This window comes from Somniosus microcephalus, chromosome 3 (assembly GCF_052327205.1).
Source record: "Somniosus microcephalus isolate GS21.2 chromosome 3, FLI_Smic_1.0, whole genome shotgun sequence".
NCBI classification, from domain to species: Eukaryota; Metazoa; Chordata; class Chondrichthyes; order Squaliformes; family Somniosidae; genus Somniosus; species Somniosus microcephalus.
Window position 1 is genome coordinate 24230732 of NC_140989.1, and position 23248 is coordinate 24253979.

Genomic DNA, 23248 nt, shown 5'->3' on the forward strand with positions numbered 1-23248 from the left:
CTCTCTCTCTCCGGAGATTGCCGAACTCTCTCTCCAGAGATTGCCGAACCCTCGCTCTCTCTCTGGAGATTGCCGAACCCTCGCTCTCTCTCCGGAAATGACCGAACCCTCTCTCTCTCCAGAGATTGCTAAACCCTCGCTCTCTCTCTGGGGATTGCCGAACCCTCTCTCTCTCCGGATATTGCCAAATCTTCAGTCTCTCTCTCCGGAGATTGCCGAACCCTCTCTCTCTCTCCGGAGATTGCCGAACTCTCTCTCCGGAGATTGCCGAACCCTCGCTCTCTCTCTCTGGAGATTGCCGAACCCTCTCTCTCTCTCCGGAGATTGCCGAACCCTCTCTCTCTCTGGAGTTGCCGAACTCTCCAGAGATTGGTGAACCCTCTCTCTCTCTCCGGAGATTGCCGAACTATCGCTCTCTCTCTCCGGAGATTGCCGAACCCCTCGCTCTCTCTCTCCGGAGATTGCCGAACCCCTCGCTCTCTCTCTCTGGGGATTGCCGAACCCTCTCTCTCTCCGGAGATTGCCGAACTCTCTCCCCGGAGATTGCCAAACCCTCACTCTCTCTCCGGAGATTGCTGGACCCTCTCTCTCTCCGGAGATTGCCGAACTCTCTCTCCGGAGATTGCCGAACTCTCTCCCCGGAGATTGCTGGACCCTCACTCTCTCCGGAGATTGCCGAACTCTCTCTCCAGAGATTGCCGAACCCTCGCTCTCTCTCTGGAGATTGCCGAACCCTCACTCTCTCCGGAGATTGCCGAACTCTCGCTCTCTCTCCGGAAATGACCGAACCCTCACTCTCTCCGGAGATTGCCAAACCCTCGCTCTCTCTCCGGAGATTGCTAAACCCTCGCTCTCTCTCTGGGGATTGCCGAACCCTCTCTCTCTCCGGAGATTGCCGGACCCTCGCTCTCTCTCCGGAGATTGCTGAACCCTTGCTCTCTCTCTCCGGAGTTTGCCGAACCCTCGCTCTCTCTCCGGAGATTGCCGAACCCTCGCTCGCTCTCCGTAGATTGCCGAACCCTCTCTCTCTCTCCGGAGATTGCCGAACTCTCTCTCCGGAGATTGCCGAACCCTCGCTCTCTCTCCGGAGATTGCCGAACCCTCGCTCTCTCTCCGGAGATTGCCGAACCTTCAGTCAATTCAATTCAATTCAATTCAAATCGCTTTATTGGCATGATAAGTTACATCTTATGTTGCCAAAGCATCAAAATACATTTATGGTTTAGCACATAAACGCAGTTCTATTCATACAGTGTATAAACAGGTATATCCCTGAGTGTATAAATATACATTCGCATTGTTTATATATATTCTTTTCTTAGTTTACTGGTTGTCCCTCTGTTCATGGCAAGCTGTAACATAGTGTGCCGCCAGTGTTATACAGCTTCTCTCCTCTCCCAGTAGGTATGGGAGTTTTTGGTTGTCATTCAGATTTCTGAAATCAGGGCATATTTGTGAGTCACTCTCCAGAGATTGCCGAACCCTCGCTCTCTCTCTCTCTCTCTCTCCGGAGATTGCTGAACCCTCGCTCACTCTCTCCGGAGATTGCCGAACTCTCGCTCTCTCTCCGGAGATTTCCGAACTCTCGCACTCTCTCCGGAGATTGCCGATCCCTCGCACCCTCCGGAGATTACCGAACTCTCGCTCTCTCTCCAGAGATTGCCGAACCCTCTCTCTCTCTCCGGAGATTGCCGAACCCTCGCTCTCTCTCCGGAGATTGCCGAACCCTCGCTCTCTCGCTCTCCGGAGATTGCCGAACCCTCGCTCTCACTCTCTCCGGAGATTGCCGAACCCTCGCTCTCTCGCTCTCCGGAGATTGCCGAACTCTCTCTCCGGAGATTGCCGAAGTTTCTCCCCGCTCTCCCTCCCTCGGCTCCAGTCTCTCCGGCCGCCGGGACCGGCTGCGGCTTCGGCTCGTTGCTGTCATGGCGAAGGGTCGCGGCTTCAAACTCCGGGAACGAAACAAGTGAAACGGGCGCGAGGAAAGGAAAACAAAAGAAGAATTAAAAAGAAAATCACCTCAAGAAAATAAACTAGTCGGTAAAAGTTTGAGGAGTGAAGCGAAGCGCCGGGAGAGTCCGAGCCCGAGGTCGCCACCGGTCGTGTCGACGATTGAAACCGTCTCCCCTCCTACCTTTTAAAAAAATATATTATTTTAAAACTGAGGAAAGTTTAATATTTTTGGGAGTGGGAGCTTCATCCTGTCAGCAACATGTCCGAGTCCAACGTGCAAGTGGCGGTAAGGATTCGCCCCATGAACAGGAGAGGTAAAACCAGACATTATAAGCATTAAACATATTGTTCGCAATTTACCTGATATTCTTATGCTTAATCTGATTTGTAAATATTGATGGGGAGCTAAGCTTTTAATCTACCAGTTCCCTTCACCAAAGCTGCGACTCCCTTGATGTATATAATTAAAATATTTAATCGCCCTCATGAATATTTTAGTTTTTTTTAATATATATGCTTTGCTTTCAAAACAAAGAGGTGATGATGTTAGAGATCTGATTTGTGGCACTTGTTTAAAAGTAGTACACAGGGCTCAGCTGTAAACATCAAGACTGGGTTTTCTCCCCACCACCTAAAGAATCCTGTCTGAATCATAGATGTGTAACCTGTAGCAAGTTATCTTGTTTCTATCTAACCCTCCCTTCTTTCATTATTGCAAGCAGGTTTTTTTTTAATGATTCAGGTGGAGGAGAGAGGGAATCAAGGTCAGGCTGAGTCACTTCATGAATAAAAGAAGTCAGGTGTTCCTGGTTACCTGCTAGGATCACCTGTTGACGTGATTCAGTTGGTGAAGGGCTGCATTTTCCAGCCACTAGCCTTGAAGGACTTCAGTTTTGCAATTGTTTTTGGCAACACCTCCCAAACCTGCGACCTCTACCACCTTGAAGGACAAGGGCAGCAGGCGCATGGGCATGCCATCGCCTTCAAGCTGTCCTTCAAGTCACACACATAGAAACATAGAAGATAGGAGCAGGAGTAGGCCATTCGGCCCCTCGAGCCTGCTCCACCATTCAACGAGATCATGGCTGATCATCCAAATTCAGTACCCTGTCCCTGCCTTCTCTCCATATCCCTTGATCCCTTTAGCCTTAACAAATATATCCAACTCCTTCTTGAATATATTTAATGAATTGTCCTCAACTGTTTTCTGTGGTAGAGAATTCCACAGGTTCACCACTCTCTGGGTGAAGAAATTCCTCCTCATCTCTGTATTAAATGGCTTACCCCTTATCCTTAGACTGTGACCCCTGGTTCTGGACTCCCCGGCCATCGGGAACATCCTTCCTGCATCCAGTCTGTCCAGTCCTGTTAGAATTTTATAAGTTTCAATGAGATCCCCTCTCATTCTTCTAAACTCCAGCGAGTATAAGCCCAATCGACCCAATCTCTCCTCATACGTCATTCCTGCCATCCCAGGTATCAATCTGGTGAATCTTCGCTGCACTCCTTCCATGGCAAGAACATCCTTCCTCAGATAAGACGACCAAAACTGCACACAATACTCAAGGTGTGGTCTCACCAAGGCTCTGTACAACTGCAGCAAGACAGACACCATCCTCACTTGGAAATATGTCGCCGTTCCGCCATCATCGCTGGGTCAAAATCCTGGAACTCCCTACTTAACAGCACTGTGGGAGTACCTTCACCGCATGGACTGCAGCGGTTCAAGAAGGCGGCTCACCACCACCTTGTCAAGGGCAATTAGGGATGGGCAATAAATGCCGGCCTTGCCAGCGACGCCCACATCCCAGGAACGGACAAAAAAAATTAACTTTCGTGTGTTAAAAATTCCTTTCCTATTTTCAGTTTAAAATTATGGAAGTTGAAACAATTGTATTTTTGCAGTTAGTACTAATATGAGCTGGTGGTTTCAGGATGTGATATTTTTTTTTTTACGGAAGTTTGTCCACATTTAGCAGTGGCCAACTTTGATCCTCCCCAGTTAAATGTTTGTTTTCTGTTTAATTTTTAACGCTGCTGAAAAGCGAGGAATTTCTCCGTGACGTTTAGCAGTTTTTCTTTTCAATGCGAAAGATATGCAGTTCCTCCGCTGACCAGGGCTGCTTTGAGTAGGGATTTCCTGCTTTGGTCTTACTTAAACCTTTTTGTCTCCTTTAATTAAAACCCACGAGGAGAGACTGGGCTGCCTCCGTGTCATCAGCCCAAAAATCTAACAAAAGTGCCCCCTTTTTAGAGGGGCAGAACTAATAGAAATTGTAAAAAAAAATAAAGGAAACTTAAACTAAATGATGTTGCCCCCTGTGTTGACTATGCAGCAACAACAACTTGCATAGAAACACAGAAGATAGGAGCAGGAGTAGACCACTCGGCCCCTCGAGCCTGCTCCGCCATTTAATGAGATCATGGCTGATCATCCAAACTCAGTACCCTGTCCCTGCCTTCTCCCCATATCCCTTGATCCCTTTAGCCTTAAGAAATATATCCAACTCTTTCTTGAATATATTTAATGAATTGGCCTCCACTGCCTTCTGTGGTAGAGAATTCCACAGGTTCACCACTCTCTGGGTGAAGAAATTCCTCCTCATCTCAGCCCTAAATGGCTTACCCCTTATCCTTAGACTGTGACCCCTGGTTCTGGACTCCCCCGCCATCGGGAACTTCCAGTCTGTCCAGTCCTGTTAGAATTTTATAAGTTTCAATGAGATCCCCTCATTCTTCTAAACTCCAGCGAGTATAAGCCCAATCGACCCAATCTCTCCTCATACGTCATTCCTTACATTTATATAGCGCCTTTATCATAGTAAAACCTCCTAAGACGCTTCGCAGGAACGGTATCAAACAAAATTGGACACCGCACTGCACTCCAGTCCCTGCAGTATCCACTGGTCGCAGAAAGCCTCAAGGTCTCTCGCACCCTCTCCATTTCTTTTTCTCCACTTTTGAAGTTGGAAATTCTTTTTGTGGCCTGGTTTTTTCAGATAGCTAGATAGAGTGGATAGGAAGAAGCTATTTCCCTTAGCAGAGAGGTCAATAACCAGGGGGCATAGATTTAAAGTGATTGGTGGAAGGATTATAACAACAACTTGCATTTATATAGCACCTTTTAACATAGTAAAACATCCCAAGAGGGGAGTTGAGAACTTTGTTTCACCCAGAGGGTGGAGGGGGTCTGGAACTCACTGCCTGAAAGGGTGGTAGAGGCAGAAACCCTCAGTGCATTTCAAAAGTACTTGGATATGCACTTGAAGTGCCGTAACCTACAGGGCTACGGCCCAAGAGCCGGAAAATGGGATTAGGCTGGCTAGCTCTTTTTTGGCCGGCGCAGACATGATGGGCTGAATGGCCTCCTTCTGTGGTGTAAATTTCTATAATTCTATGATTCTATACCATGAGCACTCTGATGCCTTTCTTCAAGTGGCCACTCTTCATGTAAGAATAAATGGGGACAGACTTTTCCACAGCGGGGGCAATACCGCCAAATCAGATCTGTTCTCATCCATCGTCCACTTTCATTATGAATCACTGGTTATTGACCAGGAACCCGGATTATTTTCTGCCCTACTCTGCCCAGCCCAGCCCAGCCCACTGAGGCAAGTTGTAGCACTGGTGCCGCTGCCCTTGCTGAAATCCCCATGCAACAACCTCAAAATAGATTGGAGATTAAATCAGCAACCTTCCTAGTCCGTGTGGATTGAGTTCCACACTGAGCAGTGAATTTTTGGCTCAGCCGTCGGTGATATATAAAAAAAAAGTTATCAATAACTGACTTAATTTTTTTTTAAAGTTTATACGATGATAGTTACTGTGAATAGTATGATGCAGAATAATATGAATCGTAATTTGTTGCATTTACTGTGGTATTAGTGGCATACTCCATAACAACTATACCAGTAAAATGTCACCGAAGATTCTACACTGCACACTGCTATTTTTGGATGATTTTATGTCTGGAACCTATGTATCAAAGCACTTTTGCAGCGGCTTCTGAGCGTCGTATGACTCTAAAGAATCGCTGCAGGCAGCTGCAGGAAGAATTAGACAGTTTGCAAAACAAATAGTGTGTTTTCAGTGTCGAAAGGACTAAGTCGGCATCTTCTCTTGACAAAAGTTGACTGTGATATTACCCAAATGTCTGCCATCTATAGGGGCTCTAATAACTCCCTTCAGTTACAAATTTCCTACTCCTTGGCTTGTAAATTGCATTCAAAGATAAAAAGGAAGAAAGAACTTGCATTTATATAGCGTCTTTCATGACCTCAATACATCCCAAAGCACTTTACAGTCAATAAAGAACTTTTGAAGTGTACTCACTGTTGTAAGGAAATTCAGCAAGCTCCCACAAACAGCTTAAGGGATAAATATCGTGCAGGACATCAGGAGAGCTCTCCTCCTCTTTTGAATAGTGAAGTGGGATCTTTTACATCCACCTGTGAGGGCAGCGGGGGGCCTCGGTTTAACATCTCATCCTAAAGATGGCACCTCCGACAGTGCAGCACTCTCTCAGTACTGCACTGATGTGTCAGCCTAAATGATGTACTAAAGTTTGAGTTCTCCATCTCCTCTGACTGCTATAAAGTGCCTTAATTAACACAGGCAATGACTAGAAACATAGAAGATAGGAGCAGGAGTAGGCCATTCGGCCCCTCGAGCCTGCTCCGCCATTCAATGAGATCATGGCTGATCATCCAAACTCAGTACCCTGTCCCTGCTTTCTCCCCATATCCCTTGATCCCTTTAGCCGTAAGAAATATATCCAACTCCTTCTTGAATATATTTAATGAATTGGCCTCCACTGCCTTCTGTGGTAGCGAATTCCACAGGCTCACCACTCTCTGGGTGAAGAACTTCCTCCTCATCTCTGTCCTAAATGGCTTACTCCTTATCCTTAGACTGTGACCCCTGGTTCTGGACTCCCCGGCCATCGGGAACATCCTTCCTGCATCTAGTCGGTCTAGTCCTGTTAGAATTTTATAAGTTTCAATGAGATCCCCTCTCATTCTTCTAAACTCCAGCGAGTATAAGCCCAATCGACCCAATCTCTCCTCGTACGTCATTCCTGCCATCCCAGGTATCAGTCTGGTGAATCTTCGCTGCACTCCCTCCATGGCAAGAACATCCTTCCTCAGATAAGGCGACCAAAACTGCACACAATACTCAAGATGTGGTCTCACCAAGGCCCTGTTCTTGAAATGTTCTTTTCTGCTCTTTAACCTCTTAGTAATCAGTTCGATGAAGCCAAGGTGATACGCAAGCCTTGTTTGAGCCAAGTTGTGCTCGTCCCTCTTTCTGTTTCTGTACAGCATTCTGTATCTGTGTTAACTGTACTGTGCTCACCAGTCAAAATTCTTCGATTCTCTTCTACCAGCACATGCTAGGATCATATTTTCCCCAATGATTTCTCCTCTCATTACTATTTGAAGGTGCTTAAAACTTGGCCGTAGTTGTAACCATAAGAAAGAAAGACTTGCATTTATATAGCGCCTTTCACAACCACCAGATGTCCCAAAGCGCTTTACAAACAATGAGGTACTTTTTGAAGTGTAGTCACTGTTGTAATGTAGGAAACACGGCAGCCAATTTGTGTGCAGCAATCTCCCACAAACAGCAATGTGATAATGACCAGATAATCTGTTTTAGTGATGTTGGCCTTTGGCAATTTTAGTACGTATTCCACAAACTCTATTGGTCCAGTGATGGAATACCGTATTCCTATTTGAGGGGCTGCAGTAGGAACCCGTCCCTTGCCCCTGGATTCAGATCAGTTCAAAGCAGTTAAGACCAGTGCACGCAGGAAAGATGACCTTTTTCCATCTCTGGCCTTGTTGTGTATGTAACACCAGGAAGACATGGCTGAGCTATTGATCTGTTGCAAGATTATGATTAAAGTATTGATTTGCGAGCAGTTAAACTAAACCGGCGTATTTATTATGGGGCTATAAGGCCTGATGTGACCCAAACTGAGCATTCTGTATCAATCCAAACTCGGTGGAGCTAGCCTCATGTCAGTGGAATTTTTCTCCCAGACAGTATTGTCACCTGGACTGCTGTCTCTGAGCCACCACTTGCTGATGGTCGAGAAGGTGGAAAGACTCTGGCTTGACTGCTGGTAACTGAACAAATCCTCCATGTTCTTCTGTGCCAGCACAGTTAATTTTTATGAGGCAATTGTTTCCATTAGCATTTCCCTGGATGTTCTTTGTGTCATCTACTATATGGGTAGCACAAACTTTTGTCTTTGTTGTCCCATATTTGCGCACAATAGAGCTTCGGGAGCTGCAAACACACACATTGAAACCCGAGTTCACATTAATTCGCATATATCTCAAGTTGCTGATACTAACGGACCTTGGCGTTCGGAGCTAGGATTCACCAACCAACAACAACTGCTTATATTTATGTAGCGCATTTAATGTAATAAAACGTCCCAAGGCCCTTCACAGGAGTGTTATCAACAAAAATTGACACCGAACCATATAAGGAAATGTTAGGGCAGATGACCAAAAACTTGGTCGAAGAGGTAGGTTTTAAGGAGCGTCTTAAAGGAGAAAAGAGAAGTGGAGAGGCGGAGAGATTTAGGGAGGGCATTCCAGAGCTTGGGACCCAGGCAGCTGAAGGCACGTCTGCCAATGGTGGAGCATTTAAAATCAGGGATGTTCAAAAGGCCAGAATAGGTGGAGCGCAGAGGTCTATGGGGATTATAGGGCTGGAGGAGATTACAGAGATAGGGAGGGATTTGAAAACAAGGATGAGAATTTTAAAACCGAGGCGTTGCTTAATTGGGAGCTAATGTAGTTCAGCGAGCACAGGGGAGGTGGGTGAGCGGGACTTGGTGCGAGTTAGCACACGGCCGGCAGAGTTATGGATGACCTCAAGTTTATGGAGGGTAGAACTGGGGAGGCCGGCCAGGAGTGTGTTGGAATAGTCGAGTCTAGAGGTGATAAAGACATGGATGAGGGTTTCGTCAGCAGATAAGTTGAGATAAGGGCAGAGGTGGGCGATATTACGAAGGTGGAAATGGGCGGTCTTAGTGATGGAACGGATTTGATGTAGGAAGCTCAGTTCGTGCTCAGATATGACACCAAGGTTGTGCACAGACTTGGTCAGCCTTAGACAGTTGCCGGGGAGAGAGATCGAATCAGTGGAAAGGAGAACGGAGTTTGTGACGTGAACCAACGAGACTATAGTGCTAAAACCAGCCCTTTTACAAATCTGCAAGCTTACAAATTTAAAACAACAGATGAGAAATAAGTGCAAAAAGGACTAAATAGGGGCTTCAGGGGCCAGTGTGGCAGAGTAAGGAGGCCGCAGATTGGATATCCTGATTTAAGGTACAAACGTGATCTTGGTGGGTGACAGTGCTGTAATTTGTGAGATGAAACCTCATGCTCTGTGTGGTTGTTGTGTTTGAGTTTGAGTGAGAACTGATGCAATGAAGTAGCAACTTGAAATGACATTGTTTCTAGGTTACAAAGATGAGGTTAATCTGAGGCACTAATGCAGGGTATGCCAAGATATTGAAACAAGAGAAGTCCATTAAATATTTTCCTTTTATTTCTTTAGAGCATTTCAGTACTTTTTGCATCTATTTTGATCTAAACCCAGATTGTGAGATTAGAATTTTATAAATTAAACTTAAGTTCAATAAAGATGAAAATGATATCTTCGTTGGATGCAAGCTACGAAGGTTTCATTGACTGACCTATTTAATAAAAAATAAAATGAATTATTATCGAGTAAAATATGTGATCAGCATTCCTGTTATTTACATAGTCAAAGTTAGGATTTAAGTATATCTGCCATGGAGAAATATTCCGCCTTTCCCCAAGTGTCTTGTCAGCCCTGGTGTCAGATTTCTGGGACTATTGCTCTGTAACTAGATGCTAAAAGGTGAATGGTGCAGCTTGGGGTGACTGAGTGAGATTTAGTTTTATTCTATGCTCCTTTTCCCCTAAACTGCACACTTTAAAAAAAATTATGATATACACCCTTGCCCCTTGAAGGCTACTTGAGCACACAAATCTAGGCTGACACTCCAGTGCAATGCTGAGGGAGTGCTGCACTGTCAGAGGTACCGTCTTATGGATGAGACGTTAAACCGAACCCCGTCTACTCTCTCAGGTGGACGTAAAAGATCCCGTGGCACTATTTCGAAGAGCAGGGGTGTTATCCCTGGTGTCCAGGCTAATATTTATCCTTCTATCAACATAACAAAAACAGATTATCTGGTCATTATCACATTGCTGTTTGTGGGAGCTTGCTGTGTGCGTTTCTTACATTACAACAGTGACTTCAAAAGTACTTCATTGGCTGTAAAGCGCTTTGGGACATCCTGAGGTCGTGAAAGGCGCGATATAAATGCAAGTCTGTCTTTTATTTGTTGCCCTTTTTATTTGCTCATTTGCCACTCCTCGCACTACATGCAAGCCAATGCTTCGAGGGCCAATTGGCAACGTGCTCTAAATCCTCCAATCTCGCTCTGAAATTCTCCCTCCTGATCTTCATACATTGCAGTGATATGGTTGAGCTAGGGAACTCTGCTGACCGTGCACACCCTATGTGGGGGCAAACCAGGGGCCTTCCTGTTGAGCTATGTGTTTTCTTCACTAGCTGAATTATCAGGGGAGCTCAACATAACCTGAATGCTCATTTAAAGATGTTAAAATATCTTTTGTCTTGCATTGTAATTATCCTGTTTCTGTGACTGATAATTACTATATCACGGTGAGAAAATTATGGATTGTATTGTTATATAAACTTGTTTGATAAACTTACTACATGCAGCATCCTTTCGTTATATCTGTTGCATGTTTTGTTTGTGAAACTGTAGGGCAAAGGTGTGTATATGGAGTTAGGTCACAAATCAGCCATGATCTCACTGAATATCGAAACAGGCTCGAGGGGATAAATGGCCGACTCCTGTTCCTATGTTTTTATTGGAATTTAAAGGTTTAATGGGAAATAAGCAGTGATGTTGGTTGTTTTTCTTATGAACATCCCGTGCTACTTTTTTTTGCTCAAGAAAACTGCTGCGCTCAAGTCATGGCTTTATTTGGTGTAATGGTACCAGAGGTGGTTGTTTAAAAGATCACTGTAGAGATTCCCTGATAGCCTCGTGGGTAAGTACACTGTTTGGTGTTCTGTGTGCCATATAGCCCAGGAAAGTCCCATGTTTGATTCTTGGCCTGTGCTGCGCGCACTCGCCTCAATGTGCCTGGACTAGAGAGGGAAAACTAGTCACGTATGCACCCTACTGGAAAGTGCGTACATGTGGACTTTGGATTGGGTTTGGTTACGACACCCTCCAGTGTTGAGTGGCCTGCCAACACTCAAATGTCCAGATGCACATCTGAAAAATAGCAACCTGGCTGAAATATCCGAAGGCTGGTCTTCCCTGTAGAGCAAGAGGCCATTCTTCAGGAGGGGAGGAGGGAAAAGTCACAATACATTGGACAATAACCTACTGCTTCTTGCAGTGGAAAAGCTCTGGTTCATGAATATATTTTTTTCTCGTGATGAGTTGCCAAAATGACTTCCTTATGAGGGTGTAGTGAAAATTTTAAGGGGAGATTCCCCCATGAACTGCTCTTGCTCCATAACTAGTTTTTAGGAGTTGCGCAACAGTGCCAAAGGTCTCCGAGAAGATCACTCTTGTTTATTTGTTCCTGGGTTATGGGTGACACTGACAATGCAGTATTTATTGTCCAGCCCGTGTTTCCCTGAGAGCATGAGTCACATATAGGCCAGACTCTGTAGAGGTGACCTGTCCCTTCCCGGAATGACATTAGTAAACCAATTGGATTTTTACGCCAATCTAGGAACTTTCATACTCACTTTTTCTGGTGCCAGCCCACAAATTATCAGATTTATTGAATACAATTTTGCAGCTTGATTTAAATCTTGACCTGTGGATTGCTAGCTCAGTGCCATAACCACTTGGCTACCATACCCTCTTGAATAGTGAATGTTAAGAAAATCTGCCAAAATTAAAGGTTATTGGAGAATATATTTTTCAGTTTCCCCCCCCCCCCCCCACTCTTCCTCCTTGGCTGATATGAACTCATCTGACATCAGGAATATGGAGGGTCTCTGAGTTTAAGGAGTCACACAACCATTCTAGGGTAGTTAAACAGTGACCTCCATAGCCTTTATTGAGCTCACCAGGTATTTTGTGAGAACCATCAGCATAAGGTTTGTTGGCTGCCTTTGCATGTGTTTATTTTGCATAATTCTTTGCGTGGTATTTTACATCCGATTTTGGTATTTTGTTACCTCTAGACTTGACTCTTCCAACGCACTCCTGGCTGGCCTCCCACATTCTACCCTACGTAAACTTGAGATGATCCAAAATTCGGCTGCCCGTGTCCTAACTCGCACCAAGTCCCGTTCGCCCATCACCCCTGTGCTTGCTGACCTACATTGGCTCCTGGTTAAGCAACGCCTCGATTTTAAAATTCTCATCCTTGTTTTCAAATCCCTCCCTGGTTCCTGTGAAGCGCCTTGGGACGTTTTACTACGTTAAAGGCACTATATAAATACAAGTTGTTGTTGTTGTTGAGACAAGTGGCTCCAGTCTTGTTTGGAACCATTGTAGTCTATCTGGCTCAGTTCATAACCATGCAAAGCCCATTTTGAAATCTAGTTCCAGATTGTGAGTGCCCTGTTGCAGACAGTTCAAACAAGGCCAGGTGCCAGGGAGTATCTTTGCATGAAGAATGATCAATAAATAGCAGGAATGGGAAAGACACAAGCTTGGAGTCATTTAAAAAAAAATTATCTGATGGTTACTGCTAATAGTATGATGCAGAATAATAAGAATCGTAATTTGTTGCATTTACATTGATATTGGCAGCATATTCCATAAGAACTTGATTTTATGCCAGTAAATATAATAGTACATCCCAAAATGTTACCCGACGGTCTACTCTGCTATTCTGGATGAATTTATGTCTGTGGAACCTATGTATCAAAGCATCTCTGCAGGGGGTTTCTGAGCGTGGTATGACTCCAAAGAATCGCTGCAGGCAGAATTAGACCATTTGCAAACAAATAGCGTGTTTTCTGTGTCGAGCAGACCAAGTCAGCTGCTTTTGTTAACTAAAGGTTACTGTGATCTTGCCCAAATGCTTGTAGGAGCTGTAAACCCCCTTCAGTTACAAATGTCCTACTCCTTGGCTCGGTAATGTTATCCAAAGAAAGAATGAAGTTGCATTTGTATAACGCCCTTCGTGAGCTCAGGACATCCCAAATCGCTTTCCAGCTGATGAAGTACTTTTGTAGCATAGTCGCTGCTGTCATGTAGGGAAATGCGGCAGCCAGTTTGCGCACAGCAAGGTTGCACAAACCGCTTGAGATTGATTGATTGACTGGATAATCTATTTGAGTGAAATAAAAACAGAAAATGCTGGAAATACTCAGCAGGTCAGGCTATTGGAAATACTCATCCGGTCAGGCAGCATCTGTGGAGAGAGAGAAACAGAGTTAACATTTCAGGTTGATGACCATGTCATTTTAGTGATGTTGGTTACGCGATAAATGTTGGCCCCGAGATCAGGAGAGCTCCCCTGTTGTTTGAATAGTGCCGTGGGATCTGTTTCATTCCAGGAATGAGAGTTTTAGGCGCAGAGTCTTTCGCTTATAGATTTTAGAGGAAATTATACTCACAGACAACACATGCGATGCTGCGGGAACCCTCACATTACAGTTGCTGAGCTCAGTAGCAAGGTGGCCAACACTGGATATCCCTCCCTTCGTGTTACAGTGGTCTGGTTATTATTCTCTCATCTCCAGGCTATTACAGGAAACTCTTTTTACCGGCACCTAAATAACCGGCAATCTCTCTTAACCGGCAAAATTCAGGAGTAGGTTCAGGTAAGTTTTACTTCATATTAGTGGCCGTGTAACCGGGGTTCCTGGATCTGTGGCCGTGTAACCGGGGTTCCTGCACCTGTTGCCATGCAACAGGGACGCCTGGATCTGTGGCCGTGTAACCGGGGTTCCTGCACCTGTTGCCATGCAACAGGGACGCCTGGATCTGTGGCCGTGTAACCGGGGTTCCTGCACCTGTTGCCATGCAACAGGGACGCCTGGACCTGTGGCCGTGTACGGGGCTCTCGTACCTTAGTAAGTATACCTCTCTGTAATCCGGACTTTTTGATCAACCGGCAGCACGCCGGTCCTGTCGGTGCCGGATAAAAGAGTTTCCTGTACTTCATCTACCTTCCATGACCTTTACCCTTAGATTACATTAGCTTCCATTAGCTCAGCATTTGAGACTTGCTGTCTCTATGGTAGAGATCCATAGCTGTCACTCATAAGCTGCCTGTCTTGTCTACATTTAGGGGAAAGGATCAAAGCAATTAAGACGGATAGATTTATCTACCAGAAGGTTAGAACTACACGAAGAACAAACAATTATCTTTTATGACTCCAACTTGTACCAACCACGAAGGGAGCTTGAGGGCCTGAGCTGACCTGGACCTGCTCCAGATACTGCCTGATTCAGCAGATTTCTTCAGACACTCTCTCTTTTTCATTACAAGATTGAGTCTTCAGTACAAGATGAAACCTGAAACACAATCTCACTTAATATAGCTTCTCGGGATAGGTTTCTGGGAAGGCTGGTTAAGGACATTGGATGCTATTAAATAACAGCTAGATTCTGTCATGGGGGGGAAACGGTGGATATTCTGGAAGGATAAGGTTAATTGAGCCAAGTGGCTTACTTTGTCCAAATCTATTTTGTGATTCCTAAATTACCTGTAATGTTAATGACTCATTTAACTCTGTCTTAAGTAATTATGTATTTCTTTTGGCAGGAGATGTTGTGCTTCGAGTTGATCTTCTCTGTCTCTTCCCTTTTTTTCTCTCTCTCTCATTTTTGCTTGTAGCACAACAATCTAATTTCTCATCTAAACACATGCACAATGGCCCAGAAATTCGGGTTGGGGGCTTCCCGCGGATGCAAGCCCCCGACCTGCACTTACCTTGCGTGCCGGCCGTTGTGCTGTGGGCCCGCGTGGGATTCCGATCCTGGGCCTGCTCCAACTGCCGGCGCGCAGTGCTTGCGTATCCCAGGGGCGCAGTTAGTTCGAAGCATCCCCTGGGATCACGTGGGCCATGGCGAGCTAATGGTAGCGGGGAAATGCCCATTCATAAAATTGACAGGAAGAGCTGTCAAAACTATAAATACTATAAGCCCCAAAACATCACTAAAACTTCAAATACATTTAAAAAAACATCACATTTTTAAAATAACTATAAATTACATAAAATAACTTTCAAATTTTGAAAAAATTAATTACATTTTCTAACGCGGCTAAAAATAAACTTACCTTTCTTTAAAGTATTTAAAAATAATAAACCTGTGGAAAAAATGTTTTAATTTTAATTAAGTCACCACTTACCTTGTTAAAAGCAGGCCTTGCGCCTGCTTTTTACATGTGTAACTCCTGGAGACTTACCCTCCCGGAGAACCCTGCAAAAAAAACTGTAAGTTCCAGGCGCACGCGCTGCCTCTCCGGCGCACGCGTTCGACCTCTGAACCCCTTCCTTTAAGGGAACGGAAGTTCCGGTTTCCCGCGCACGCGCAGTGCATGCACGAAATCAGCACTTCCGTTGGGCCTACGGGTGAGTACCCAGCGCGTACTCACCCGTGGAGACCCGAATTTCTGGGCCTAATGTCTTTACTGTTCTCTCTCCTTCAGTGTGTTATTGGGTTGGGGGAAGAGGATTTAATTTTGAAAATATTTGTCCAAAATTACACCAATTATGGTTAACTTGCATCATTCACTATCCAGGATTCAACTGTTTAAAATCATCATGGGTGTGTGTTTTTGTGTCTTGGATTTCATTAAATATTAAATGCATCAAAGTGAAAACAAGAAATACATATTTTGACCTTGCAGGTCCTGCTGCTACCCAACACTCCTCCCTCCCTCACTCCTTGGAATGAAGCAGATGCCTTATGGAACATTATATATTTGGGTGCTTGCAGTTGATTTTTGGTGGTGGGGGTGAAATTAAATATCCATTGTTCAAATTCTGGTCCGCACAATGGTAGAAACAAACAACAGGTGGAGCAACCACATGCATTCTGTTTTTATATTTGATACCTAGAGAATGTTTTGCTCCTATTTGATTATCATGTCCTTTTTTCCCCTTCTCCCTCCCATCCCCTGCCCCCCCCCCCCCCATTCTTTCAGATCTGAGGGGTCAGGCCTTTGCCTCTTGTGCATGCAGAGAGGGCATGGTTTGACTTGGCTTCCAGCTTTTCCTCCCTCTCCTGTGGGAATACTGTACATTGTTAGTACTTGCATGGAAATTTCTTTAACCTTTTTAAAAAAAAAAACCCGACCTTTTCTTTTTACTGGGAACTGAGTGGCTAACCGTTGACCCACTTGCAATAATCTGCGTAATGTAATGCTCCTCCAGATCAATTTCTTATTGAATATTTAATATGATTGGCACATATTACCATAGAGATCAATTAATGTATTTGTGCTTTGTATTTATATATATATAAACAGTAATTCAATCAGCAAGCTGCAAAAGTATATTCCATATTATAATATGTAGGTATCTTCAAAGCAGTTAACGGAAAAAATCACGAGCAACATCGACCTTCCCATTCACGAAGACTTGAAAATCCCGATGGACGGATTCGCGGGACGCACGCAACAGAAAGAACCAACACCTCATCACTGACCCAGCAGCAGAGGTCCCTGGCTTCGACCTCCCTCGAAGACAGTGGACAGCACACAACCGAATCTGCACAAGGCATAGATGATGCAGCCTCCTGCTCCACAAGTGGAAGATGAGGGACGACCTGAAGTGCGACTGTAGCCATGAGCCCCAGACCATGGAACACATCACCTCAACCTGCCCACTGAGATATGTTGTAGGAGGCACCTCATTTCTCCACTTGGCAACTCAGGAGGCCATCGAATGAGAAGCCAAACTAGACATCCCATTATAAGCTTTTCCTGTCATATGAAGCAACAACTTAATAGTTAAACCTTTTTGAAATGTAATCATCGTTTTTGTAGGCCGCTTATTTGTGTACAGCGAAGTAGCACAAACAGCAATGAGGTGAATAGCCATTTAATCTATTTTGGTGGTGGTGGTTGAGGGAGATATGTTGGTCAGGACACTGGAAGAATTCCCTACCGAAACAATGCTTTGGTGTCTTTTTATTACATCTCAGTAGGTGTATGGGCCTCAGTTTAATCTCATCTGAAACATGACACCTCCAACAATGCAGCACTGCCTCATCACTGCACTGAAGATGAGTTTTCTACATTACACGAGTGACTACACTTCAAAAAGTACTTCATTGGCTGTAAGGTGCTTTGGGACGTCCGGTGGTCGTGAAAGGTGCTATAGAAATGCAAGACTGTCTTTCTTGAAGTGTCAGCCTCGATTGTAACCTCAAGTCCTGGAGTGGGGCTTGAACCCTTGTGACTCCCAGGCAAAAGTGCTACCAGCTGAACTAAGTTAACATTTTACTTTCACAAGCTGGTACTGCTGTGCCAACATGCTGCCTCTACTTTCATAAAGATTATGTAATTGGAGTTATTACAATATTCATCTTTACGAAGTCTACCCACAGTGAAATTGGATTACTCTTCCAGCAGTTAAAAATTGCGCTCTCCTAGTTATAAAGAGCACTAGAATTTTTATTAATTATTTTACTAAATTCAGGAGATAGCAATGTTTTCATATTTCATAACTCTGTTAATAGATATTTGGTGCCCAAGCTGATTTTATAATTGGACAATTTATCAAGTTCTCCACTAACTCCAAAAGATGCCTGTGCTGTGCTGCTACACAGTTAGCTTTCTTCCATAATTCCCATTATTCTCCCTTCATTCTTTCTTGCTGTCTAAAAGCTGGTCCTAATATTGAGCTTCAGGGGCTCGAATACCAAAATATTAAAAGTGACAACAAATAAAAGTCGTGCCAAGTTTATTATTGCAACTGAAAGGAGTCAGTTATTTGGCCTGTCATCAGTGCTGCCTTTGGCCTTGAGTGTTTTGAGCGATTTTTAAGTGTTATAATGGGGCATTGTTGTACCAGAAAAGTAGGATTTATGGTTACCTCCGTCTCGGTTGAGCTGGGGCAGGAATTGAAAATTGAGCATTAGCCAGCTACCACCGTCTCGCGAATGCTGGTAGGCGAAGGTCAATTGTGTTCTCTCGTGCACTTGTTCTGTGTTGAACAGTGGCAGAAAGGTAGTTGCCTGCCTATACTTGGAGGAGTGATGAGGAACTTTATAGAGAGGGGACAAACCTTTTTTTTTAAAATGAGGGAAAGGGGAGGCAGACTGTGATTTTCTGTTACATAGTACAGGAAACTCTCTTTTAACTGGCTCCTAAATATCCGGAAATCTCTCTTAACCGGCAAAATTCAGGAGTAGGTTCAGGTAAGTTTTACTATATATTAGTGGCTGTGTAACCGGGGTTCCTGCACCTGTGGCCGTGCAACAGGGACTCCTGGATCTGTGGCCGTGTAACCGGGACTCCTGCACAAGTGCTGTGTAACCGGGACTCCTGCACCTGTGGCTGTGTACGGGGCTCTCGTACCTTCGTAAGTATACCTCTCTGCAATCCGGACTTTTTGATCAACCGGCACCACGCTGGTCCCGTCGGTGCCGGATAAAAAAGAGTTTCCTGTACTGTATTTTGTACACCTTTCTTTTTGAGTCCTGTTGTGAGGACCGTTGTCCTTGTTTCAGTAAGCGTGCAAGCAGTGAGGCTTATCACTAGTTCCTCAGTAAAAACTGGAATAGTTTACATATTGACACTAGGAATGCAATCCAAAAGAGCTGAGGCCATTTTAGTGCAACTTGAACATGTTGCCACGTGAAACACTGTTCGTTTAAGTGCTCTAAATTTCTGCCTTCGGAAAATAAGTGCTGTTTTCATTCCATTCCCTCCTCCTTTCATTTATTTTGTTTCGTCATACCATTCATAACTGCAACCTCTTATTTCTGATATTGTTCCACTGAATTTTGGCTGTACCCTTTCTTTAGCTTTAATACACATGTTGTTGGGAAATTGCTAGAGTCTATAATTAAAGATAGGGTGAATGAACACCTCAAAGATTTTCAGTTGATCACAGAGAGCCAGCATGGATTTGTGAAAGGTAGGTCATTCCTGACAAACCTGATTGAATTTTTTGAAGAGGTGACTAAAGTAGTGGACAGAGGAATGTCTATGGATGTTATTTATATGGACTTCCAGAAAGCATTTGATAAAGTCCCACATAAGAGACTTGGGCCTAGAAATTCAGTGGGCTGCGCCACCCGTTAGCGCCTTAAGAGGGCGCTAAGTGGGCTGGAAGCCACTGGCCACGCCTCCCGCTAAATTCAGCGGGACGCTAATGGCAGCGCTAGCCGTTAGCGCTGCGCCGCCACCGATGACATCATCGGTGTGCGCAGCACCCCGATCGCGATATTTAGATGCGCCCCCTGCTTTAACGCCGGACGCTATTTGTGACCGGTTCAGGGGGGCCTACCTGCGGCGGTAGAGGCGCTAATTAAAGGAGAGGTGCTGGGCGGCCATTTTTTTTGGTGGCCGCCTGCCAGCACCTCTCCGCACTGCTGTCCCCGGCCTCCTAAACCCCCCCCCCCCGCGGAGTGCTGACTGCGTTCCAAGAGCCTGGCACTTCTCCTCGGTGCTGGGCTCTTTTGCCGGTACTCGTGATCATTGATTGCGCTGCACAAGGCCCCTCCCCTTTAAGAAGGGGAGGAAGTACCGCAGCGCGCCGTGCCGCAGCGTGTGGCGCTGTGGCACGTTGCACAGCGATATTCAGCTGCAGCGCCCCAAGAGGGATGCGGGGCGCCTCCAGCAGCGCCGCGCTTCCCTCTGGGGCGCGCAAACTGAATTTCCGGCGGGCGGCCGCGACTGCTTCCGGGGCGCTACTTTTAGCACCCTGGCGAGGCTGGTGCCCCAAATGGGGCGCCACTGAATTTCTAGGCCCTGTTATCTAAGGTAGAATTATTCACCTAGTTTGGAAATTGGCTGAGCGGCAGGAGACAGAGTAGGGATCATGGGTAGGTACTCAAATTGGCAGGATGAGAGTAGAGGTGTCCCACTGGGATCTGTGTTGGGGCCTCAACTATTTGCAATATTTATTAATAACTTAGATGATGGCATAGAAAGCCACATATCCAAATTTGCCGATGACACAAAGATAGGTGGCAGTGTAGATGAAAGTATAAAATTACAAAGGGATTTTGATCTTTTTTCTTTCTTTTGATAGATTAAGTGAATGGACAAAACAGTGGTAAATGGATTTCAATGTAAGCAAATATGAGGTCATCCACTTTGGACCTAAATAGGATAGAACAGGGCACTTTCTAAATGGTGAATAACTAAAAACAGTGGATGTCCAAAGAGACTTGGGTGGGGGGGGTGTCCAGGTACATAGATCATTAAAATGTCATGAACAGGTACAGAAAATAATCAAAAAGGCTAATGGGATGCTGGCCTTTATAACTAGAGGACTGGAGTACAAGGGGGTAGAAGTTATGCTGCAGCTATACAAAACCCTGGTTAGACCACACCTGGAGCACTGGGAGCAGTTCTGGGCACCACACCTTAGGAAGGATATATTGGCCTTGGAGGGAGGGCAGCGTAGGTTTACTAGAATGATACCCGGACTTCAAAGGTTAAATTACGAGGAGAGATTACACAAATTAGGGTTGTATTCCCTAGAATTTAGAAGGTTAAGGGGTGATCTGATCGAAGTTTTCAGGATATTAAGGGGAACAGAGGGTAGATAGAGAGAAACTATTTTGCTGGTTGGGGATTCTAGGACTAGGGGCAGAGTCTAAAAGGTAGAGCCAGACCTTTCAGGAGTGTAATTAGGAAACCCGTCTCCACACAAAGGGTGGTAGAAGTTTGGAACTCTCTTCTGCCAACGGCATTTGATGCTAGATCAGTTGTTAATTTTAAATTGGAGATTGATAGCTTTTTGTTAACCAAAGGTATTAAGGGATATGGGGCAAAGGCAGGTATATGGAGTTGGATCGCAGATTAGCCATGATCTCATTGAATGGCAGAACAGGTTCGAGGGGCTGAATGGCCGACTCCTTTTCCTATGTTCCTCTAATATTGGTATGGCGCTGAGGACTGTATACAAGCTGTGGCCAAATCATTTCTTGTACAAGTTCAACATCACATCCTTGCGTTTGTATTTAGTGCCATATATATAAAACCAAGAATTCCAATTTTTTTCTATTAAACTTTTCCACTTGTAGTCCCACCTTTAGTTATGAACTCAGCTCTCATTCTGTTCCTGAACTCTGATTTCCTCAAAATATTCAACTAAATTAGTCAAGCACAAGTTGCCTGTTGCAAATCCATGCTGGCTGTCCTTACTTAGCTCATCTCTTTAAGTGTTAACTAAATTCATCTTGACTCTTAAAAGTTCAACCAGAATCCGAGTAAGACGAACTGGCTTGAAATTTCAAGGCTTATCCCTTTCCCTTTTTTTGAATGGGGTGTAGGATTTTCAGTCTTCCTGTTCTTTGGCAATTTCACTTTTCGAAGATGTTTGGAAAATGTTGTTTCGTGTCTCGGTTATCTCCCCCCCCCCCCAAACTAACAAAATCTGGGATGCATGCCATCTGGGCCTGTGGTTCATTACTTTCAGTTGTAAAACTTCAGCTGGAGACCTTAGCCCTGTTTACAAATATAATCATTTTTTGTGAAATATTTACAAATTTGTCTGTTCTGGGAGAGGCACTGGCCAGGCACAGTGTTCATCCCAGTGTATTTTGGCAGACTTGTTTTACAGGATTTTTTCAAATGCGTGGATGTATTTCTTTTTAAATAGGGGCTCAGGTTTACAGCAAATTGGTTTGAAGTGGCTTAGCAAGTTCATGCAGGATTTTCAGTCTTCCTGTTCTTTGGCAATTTCACTTTTCGAAGATGTTTGGAAAATGTTGTTTCGTGTCTCGGTTATCTCCCCCCCCCCCCCCCCCCCCCAAACTAACAAAATCTGGGATGCATGCCATCTGGGCCTGTGGTTCATTACTTTCAGTTGTAAAACTTCAGCTGGAGACCTTAGCCCTGTTTACAAATATAATCATTTTTTGTGAAATATTTACAAATTTGTCTGTTCTGGGAGAGGCACTGGCCAGGCACAGTGTTCATCCCAGTGTATTTTGGCAGACTTGTTTTACAGGATTTTTTCAAATGCGTGGATGTATTTCTTTTTAAATAGGGGCTCAGGTTTACAGCAAATTGGTTTGAAGTGGCTTAGCAAGTTCATGCAGTGAGGAGCTGAGCCACATGGAGTAGAAGATCTTTGGTTACTTCTATACTTGACTCTTCCAATGCACTCCTGGCCAGCCTCCCACGTTCTACCCTACGTAAACTTAAGGCCATCCAAAACTCAGCTGCCCGTGTCCTAACTCGCACCAAGTTCCGTTCACCCATCACCCCTGTGCTCGCTGACCTACATTGGCTCCCGGTTAAGCAGCGCCTCGATTTCAAAATTCTGATCCTTGTTTTCAAATCCTTCCATGGTTTCGCCCCTCCCTATCTCTCTAATCTCCTTCAGCCCCACAACCCCCCCGAGATATCTCCGCTTCTCTAATTCTGGCCTCTTGAGCATCGCTGATTATAATCGCTCAGCCAGTATTATTAGGGGGATAGATAGAGTTCTCTGCAGCCGAGAGCGAGAGTCCCGAAGTCTGTGTTGCCTACCCGGTGCCAGGGTTAAGGACATCTCCTCTGGGCTGGAAAGAAACTTGCAGTGGGAGGGGGTGGATCCAGTTGTCGTGGTCCATGTTGGTACAAACGACGTAGATAGGACTAGGAAGCCGGTTCTGTTAAAGGAGTATGAGCAGCTAGGGGTCAAATTAAAAAACAGAACCTCGAGGGTAATAATCTCTGGATTATTACCTGAGCCACGAGCGAATTTGGCTAGGACAAATAAAATGACTGGTGTGGGAGAAATGGGTTTTGCTTCCTGGGACACTGGCACCAGTACTGGGACAGGAGGGAGCTGTTCCGTTGGGATGGGCTTCACTTGGCCAGTGCTGGGACTGGAGTCCTGGCGGATCATATAACTAGGGCTGTAGAGAGGGCTTTAAACTAACTAGTGGGGGGGGAGGTTCCTAGAGAGCAAATAATACAAATGACAACAGAGAAGGTCATAGACTTAGGTAGCAGTGGGGAAATTAAAAACCAGAGCATGTCAGGAAGGGGCAGAAGGTATGGAGTAAAAGGTAAAGTAATAAAAAAGAGCAAAAGCAGGAACTAAG

At 45.0% G+C, this 23248-nt stretch overlaps 1 protein-coding gene across 2 annotated transcripts in view; it reads left to right on the forward strand.

Annotated features, from left to right (window-relative positions):
• The first annotated feature begins 1781 nt into the window (after positions 1–1781).
• Positions 1782–23248, forward strand: part of LOC147120909 (kinesin-like protein KIF13B) — a 210350-nt gene continuing 188883 nt past the window's right edge. Inside the window, exon 1 of one of the 2 annotated variants that reach the window (XM_085979428.1) lies at positions 1782–2267. In XM_085979428.1, the coding sequence (XP_085835554.1) occupies positions 2213–2267 (55 nt within the window). In that variant the 5' untranslated portion in view covers positions 1782–2212. The remainder of the gene's footprint in view (positions 2268–23248) is intronic. The other variant, XM_085979421.1, reaches the window with a different exon arrangement.